This window comes from Panicum hallii, chromosome 2, assembly GCF_002211085.1.
Source record: "Panicum hallii strain FIL2 chromosome 2, PHallii_v3.1, whole genome shotgun sequence".
NCBI lineage: Eukaryota > Viridiplantae > Streptophyta > Magnoliopsida > Poales > Poaceae > Panicum > Panicum hallii.
In genome coordinates this window covers 43,226,384-43,233,757 of record NC_038043.1, presented here as the reverse complement: position 1 = coordinate 43,233,757, position 7,374 = coordinate 43,226,384, and the positions used below count along the sequence as shown (strand labels likewise).

The 7,374-nt window shown below is 49.5% G+C and overlaps 1 protein-coding gene across 1 annotated transcript; it reads left to right on the top strand.

The window, feature by feature from the left end:
* Positions 1–515: 515 nt before the first annotated feature.
* Positions 516–2,949, top strand: LOC112882508 (hydroxycinnamoyltransferase 4-like). Its single transcript, XM_025947583.1, has 2 exons — positions 516–1,595; positions 1,897–2,949. The coding sequence occupies exons 1-2, from the start codon at positions 1,158–1,160 to the stop codon at positions 2,770–2,772; spliced, it is 1,314 nt and encodes a 437-aa protein (XP_025803368.1). The 5' UTR covers positions 516–1,157; the 3' UTR covers positions 2,773–2,949.
* Positions 2,950–7,374: the final 4,425 nt, after the last annotated feature.

Genomic DNA, 7,374 nt, shown 5'->3' with positions numbered 1-7,374 from the left:
TTGTTCAAAATATATAAAAAAATTGGCTTACAATAAAGTGAACTATAATTTGAAATGGAGAAAAGCAGTTTTTTTTTTTGCTGTTGCAACGTATGCATGGGCATGCTTGCTAGGACTACATATTATAGTTTGTATGCGTACCACTTGCATGCAGTTGCTGCCGTGATGATCCAAAAGGAGATTGGATGCTCATGGTTCCAGGGGGCAGCGGCACCTCCGCGACGTTGCTCATGTTAGCTCGTGTCACGGTCTTCAGTAGTACTACCCGGCAACGTGTCGACCGCGCCTGAACAATAGTTGCTACAAAAATCTAAGGTAGGTCGTCGTGGATGGGATGGATCGAGGGGTTGGTGTGCATCTGAGCCACGGCTATAGCGTGACACCATGCATGGAAGCCTGCCTGAAAGACTGATGAAACATTGGCCGATGGGGCTGATGAACGGTATGCCAAGAAATTACCCGCCGGTCATCCTAGCTTAGACTTCGTTAGCTAGTCCATCGGTATCGTCAGGCGACCCACCAATGAACCAAGCTCGATACAGTGTTCTGATAGACTTGGCACCTCAACCACTCAACACTAATGATAGTGTCCTAATTATTTTGGATGTGAAGTCTCCCAGTAATAGAGTAGTACTTGGATGCATTGGCTTGGACGAAACGTGACACATCTTAACAATGTTGAGAGTGGCCGTAAAAAAACAGCGTGTACGTTTTATGATGCGTGTGCGATCATGCATGAATGGGTTGGCTCGTCCCTAACGAGTAACCACAAAGCCAGCACTTGTCCCAGACGAAAGGGCCCGAGTCCAGCCCCGATCAAGGCACGCAGGGATTTAACGCCCATGTTTGCGCCCGGGACGGCAGCATTCTCCCCCGACCGGATGGAGTGCACGTCGGCCAGAAAATGAACAGCCCAGATCGTGTATCCACCTTGGCACCATGATCCACAGGGTCCAAAGCAAGGCTGACTCAACTCAACAACCCTCTGCTTGGAACATTGTTGCCGGACCAAACCCACAATGCAACCCCTATAAATCCCCTGCCCCCTCCCATGGAGTCGCTGCACTCACTTCACGCGCCACACTAACTAGAGAAGTAGGGACCCACAGGGCCAAAAGCCGGAACACTCTCGGCGCGCCACAGACATCCGATCGACGATGGCCGTCGAGGTCGTCACGTCCGAGCTGGTGCCGCCGAGCGAGCCCACGCCGCGGGGCGCGCTCTGGCTGTCCAACCTCGACCTCGCCGCCAGGAACGGCTACACCCCGACGGTCTACTTCTTCCGCCGCCCCGACGACGGCTTCTGCTGCGGCGACGGCAAGCCGCCGCGCGGCTTCTTCTCGGCCGACGTCATGCGCGCGGCGCTGGCCGCCGCGCTGGTTCCGTTCTACCCCTTCGCCGGCCGCCTCGGCGTCGGCCGCGACGGGCGCGCCGAGATCGACTGCAACGCCGAGGGCGCGCTCTTCGTCGTCGCCCGGTCCGCGGGCGCGCTCGACGACGTCTTCGAGGGCTTCGCGCCGTCCGAGGCCATGCGCGACATGTTCGTGCCGGCGTACGAGTCCGCCGGCCCCGGGGCACCCCTGCTCCTGCTTCAGGTACGTTGCTGCTCTGACTTCTCTCTGTTTGTACAAACCGATCGATTTCTTGGATGGAGTTCGTGCTTAGGTGCATGGCATAGTTCGAGTGGAACTGTGAAAGTGTAACTAATCCGGATAATCACGTGAACTGTGATTAAAAAACAAAAGAAACTGGCACTTTTGACTGAAAACGATACTGAAGACGAATGAGGAAGTGCTTCCACGAGATGAAAAAGTTGGTCAAAGGTGAAAAGGAGTTGTTGTGACTACTAAACATGGTAAATACCACAGGTCTTTTTTACACGTGTCTTCTCGACAGGTCACCTTCTTTCAGTGCGGCGGCGTGGCGCTGGGCACGGCGATGCACCACTTCGTTATCGACGGCCGCAGCGCCTTCAACTTCATCCGTACGTGGGCCGGCATAGCCCGCGGGGACGCCGGCGCCGCCGTGGTACCGTCCCTCGACCGCACGCCCCTCCGGGCGCGCCCGCAGCCGGCCGTCCTCTTCGACCACACCCACGAGTACGGCGGCGGCCGCCGGATCACAGCAGCAGGCGGCAGCAGCAAGCAGGATTACGCCAGCGCCATCCTCCGCGTGAGCGGCGCGCAGACGGCGGCGCTCCGCGCCCGCGCGGGTGCGGTGTCCACCTTCCGCGCGCTGGTGGCGCACGTGTGGCGGTGCGCGTGCACGGCGCGCGCGCTGGCCCCCGACGCCGAGTCCCGCCTGTACACGATGGTGGACATGCGCGGCCGCCTGTCCCCGCCGCTGCCGGAGGCCTTCTTCGGCAACGCGGTGGCGCGCACCTCGGCGTCCGCCCGCGTCGGCGACCTGCTGGGCGGCCCGCTGGGGTTCGGCGCGCGCCGGCTCCGCGCGGCGACGGGGCACGGGGACGGGTACGCGCGGTCGCTGGTGGACTACCTGGAGACGGCGGACCCGGCGGCGCTGCCGCGCGGCGGGCTGCCCGGCACGGACCTGCGGGTGATCAGCTGGCTGGGGATGCCGTCGTACGACGCCGACTTCGGGTGGGGTGAGCCGGCGCTGCTGGCGCCGGCGCTCATGTACTACCCGGGGTTCGTGTACCTGCTCAACTGCCCGGGGAAGGAGGGCGGCGTCGCGGTGGCCGCGGCGCTGGAGCCCGAGCGCATGGAGCGCTTCAAGGAGCTCTTCTTCGAGGGGCTGGCCACCGTGGTGTGAGAGAGTGGGACGGACGTTCATGCGTGTTCGAGCGTTGCGCCAGTTCACTTAGATTACGAGTTGTCACGATGCTTACTAATGACCATCTTCTGTATCGTGTACGTCTGCATATATGTACATCTATATCGCTGAACTAAACGGACTGTTACCGTGTGGGGCCCGCGGTGTGGGTCGACCTTCTCCACGCGTCTACCGTTGAACGCTCGCGTCGGCTCCACGCCGTGCGCCACGGAGCTCGCGCCCGCCGGTCCACCGACACGAAGACCTTCGCGTCGTTCTTCAAAGCCCAGAAAATCGATTTGGGTATCCAGGACGTTTCCATAGCATTAATTGCCACGTAGAATTTTTAAATTATATAGCATCATAATAAATGAAAAAGAGAGTGGAGAGAGGAAAAAAATTGTAATACAAGATCCAGTATTAACACAAGAACCTATATACTCGACAGTATTAAATTGTGCATTGGAAATAAGGTGGTGTCTTTCTAATAATTAATGGAGAATAAATATGATAGATTGATAAGAGAGAGGGAGTTTAATAGGAACCCACACCAAGACATCATGAGCTGTAGAGTGTAATTTCTAAAGATGGTATCTTGATGTATGGTAATATGAACACTACCATAGACACTGTGAATTGGAATTGCCCTTTGGCCCGTTTCAATAGAAGTGTCATGGGAGTTTCATTCTCATTAAATGGTATGATAAGAGCGATGATATGGCAAGCAATTTATGAGAAAAAAGAATAATAGAGTTTTATGATGATGAAAATTGATGTACGCAGTTAACAAGAGCTATGAAGCTAGATGAAACTTCAGGGTTTGAGTTTTATCAACGGACATTCATCAACTTTTTGATCGCATTGCACATTCAATTATAACACCAATCAACAATTAAATATAACAGTTTATCTATAAAATTGTATAATAAAACTGTACATTAAAGGAATGATTTCGTTCCGGTGTCAAACTGATGCGGCGGTTTTGCTAACTTTACGATAACACTGTGTATTGAGATTGATCTAACACCCTGTCAGCCTCACACCCTCACCTAGTAGTCCTCGCCTCCAGCGCCGCCGCCAGTTTTCTCCAATCTCCGTGGTGCCCCGGCTCATCCCTCATGCCCGTCCTCCGCCGCCTGCCAACCCCACCACGGTGGCTGCGGGTGCCTCGCTTTCTTGGCTCCTCCACCGAAGTGACCGAACCTCAACCCGTCGCTCTCATCGCTGGTGCTGCCTCCTCCATCTCCATCCAAATCGGACGCATTGACTCCTGCGGCGCTAGCAGCAGCAGCTCGCGGTGGCGTCTATGTGCGAGTGCACTGTGGCGGACCCGTCCGAACGCACGGACGCGGAGAAGAGAGAGGTAGCTCGTGCGAAAGGCGGGGCGCCACGAGGAAGCTGCCGGAGCTGCGGTCCTCCTTCCGCTCCAACCAGCCGCGGTGGCCGCGACCCTCTACATGCTCTGCACGGAGACGGACCCGTCTCCAGCAGGCGCACCATATGCGGCAATCCCGCCGTTGCCGATTCCCGTCGGTTACTCTGCTAGAGGCTGATTTGCTGGCCACGACGGCTGTGACAGACTCGACATTTGCCTCGACCTATCGTCATCAAGGTCCTTCACGTGAGCAACCTCCTGCTGGAGCTACGTCCACTCGTGCCAGCGAAGGTTGTCCGCCTCATTTCAGCTAATCAGGCCTAAGTCACCTTATCACATTTGCTCATCACGAGTCCAGTGCCAATTCTGGGTACAACTAGCCCTCTCTCTCCTCAAATGGTGTAGTGGTTGATTGAAATCCTTTATTTACGCTCTTTTGTTTCCCCAAATTGATCTGCGATTCCTACCTGCAGCCTTTTGTGTGCTCATGATTTTGCTACAGGTCTGTCAAGCATAAGCGCTCGAGCATGCAGCGATTCCCAATGAGGCATCTCTGTGGGTGATGAATACATTGAATAGCAAAAGGAAAGGTGATAGCCTACATCTATTTCATCGTTTTTCCAATGTTTCAAGTCTTATCATCAACATGATACAAATATGTTCAGCTTCCTATTTCTAAGGTTCTAAAATCAGTTTCTTTTTTAATTAACTAAGGAGGTATTTGGCAAGTTTTGTTTTTAACTCTGAAACCTACCATAAATCTGGCACCTGCGCACCTCAACTCTTATACTTTCCATATCACCTCATATAAATCATCTTTGACTTTGCTGCCAATATTGGAAAAATCATCTGAATAGTTTTGGCTACATCTGAATGCTAAACCTAAACAGGGTATATAGTTTAGCTATATAAGCTATTTAGTTCACTGTTATTAGGTTTGTAAATTTTGTTCCCCATCATGTTGCTTTGATCCCTGTAGCTTTATTTACCCCTATTTGGCCAGATGGACCATGGACAACCAATTTACACAAGAGAAAATTGCAGTGTGTAGTTCAGTACACCGTGCAATGCCTTTAACCTATTAGGAATTCCAATGAGTCTTTTCTTCATTAAAAAATAAAGAACATTTCAGAATATACTAAATGTTCTGAAGTACTCTATCTTGCAGCTCTTTGTGGTATTCAATGTTCTGAAGTAGCCAAGATAGTAAAAAGATTACATGTCTAATTAAGTTACATGCCTATACTCAATGTTCTGAAGTGCTCTATCTCAAATTAGTATGTATTTTAGTATGCTAGAATTTCATAAGATAGGAAGGTACAATCACTTTAGTTTAAGCATACTCAAATGTTTTTTTTCCTTCAGAATTTCATAAGATAGGAAGGTACAATCAGATTGATTCTTTTCTCATTTCCTCTTATATTTTTTGTAGTATTCTGTTGTCCCATGGCAGTATCAGATTATTTCTTTAAAGCATTGAATTTGTAATGTTGCTCAAGGCACCCTACAAGGCATCAACCACATATAGATATGCGCCTTTATTCTTATTGATTATTAGATTAATGGGATACTGATTTCATTTACATATCTTTTTTTTAGACTTTACCCTATGAATTGCAATTCCAAAGAACAAGAACCATGAACAAGATCATTTTGGAAATTTTAGGTGCAATCATGAAATTGGTATGTGGTATCACTTTAACCTTTGATTCTAAATGTTTGGCCCTTTGGGTGAAAGGTTCATTTCCTTTTCTCATTACTGGCTTTTCTTGCAAGTTCTTTGGGTTCTAAGAATTGAGGCAGTAATCTGGGTTCTTGATATTTTGAATGGTTACATATCTCACACGATGCCATAGTTTTTCATATCATGTTATCTCCTTGCCGAAAGCATCAATATCGTCTCATGCTATAATGTGTCAGCTCTAATTCACTTTCAGGTATCAGTTTGAAGCAGGCCGGCACTACAAATCGCCACTCTCTTGCGCATGCTGTTCAGAGCCACAACATATGCAGTCATTTGTGCTTTATCATTTACAATTGTAATTGACCTATCTTTGTGATGAATGATTGCATGGCCCTAACCAGTTCTTGAGTTCTAATGTTCTATGCTTTGGTGTCATTTGATAGATGATACCTATTTGTACTGTGCATTAGTTTGCTGGCTCTTAAAAAAGGGCCTTGCTTTTTGTTGCTTTGACGATTGATAGCACAGGCCTGCGTCTTTCGTACTCCACGACACCCACCAGCACACACATGCATCACCGGCGCAGCGAAGCGCGCCCATCTTCCTAGTCCTAGTGTTCTAACGTGTACCCATGCAACGGAAGCAGATTGTTTATACGCATCCAGCAAGGAATGTATGTACGCGACCTACGTCGCGATGCCTTCAAACGGACACATTTGCACGAGCAGGAGGATCAGTTCAAAGTTCAAATATGAAATAGGGAAGACTTGTAGCTACAGTGGAAATAGGTAATAAGCACACTGATGCAATTCCAAATCTGTAACATGGTTCACGAATAAACGATTGGATACACAATTTTCTGAAAATCACCCTGGTAGGCTGGTAGTCCATTACACTGTCCCTTGACAATCGAACCGAACGCACGGGCGGGGGATACTAGCACAACGATTTCTAGATCCTCCAGTTTTGCCTGCGCTACGGGAGATACAGAGCACAACACAACAAAGACCGGAAAAACAAAGCAAAAGGAAGTATACAAACGTGCAGCTTTGAGAAAAAGAACCTTCGCCTCCTGTAGAAGTCGGTTTGCTAGTCCGTTGGATGCACTCCATCGATATCAGCGATACAGCGATACTAGCTAAGGGCGTATTTGTAGGCCTCCAACTTCAGAAAATTTATAAAATCTTTGAAGCTGCTCATACCCGGTTTCAGAAATTCTTAGAGCTAGAGTTGTGAATAAATCAAGAATTTTTGCTAGCTCATTATACTTTTATTTGAGATTCAAAATAAAAATATAAAATATTTTAATCTATTTTATAAACTTTCAGCTCCAGTATAGATCACAGAGTTGAAGCTATATTAGGCTAAACAGGCCCTAAGCTACTGGTGTTCGACAGTGGAACAAAAAAGATCGTTGTTAAGATAGCATGTTACAAGATAGTATGGACAGGAGAGAAAAGGTGAGGGGCACGAGTATACGCTCTTGGCATCCGTAGGCGATCGAATCAGCCGGTTTCCGCGTGGGTCTTCCCCAGTGACGAGC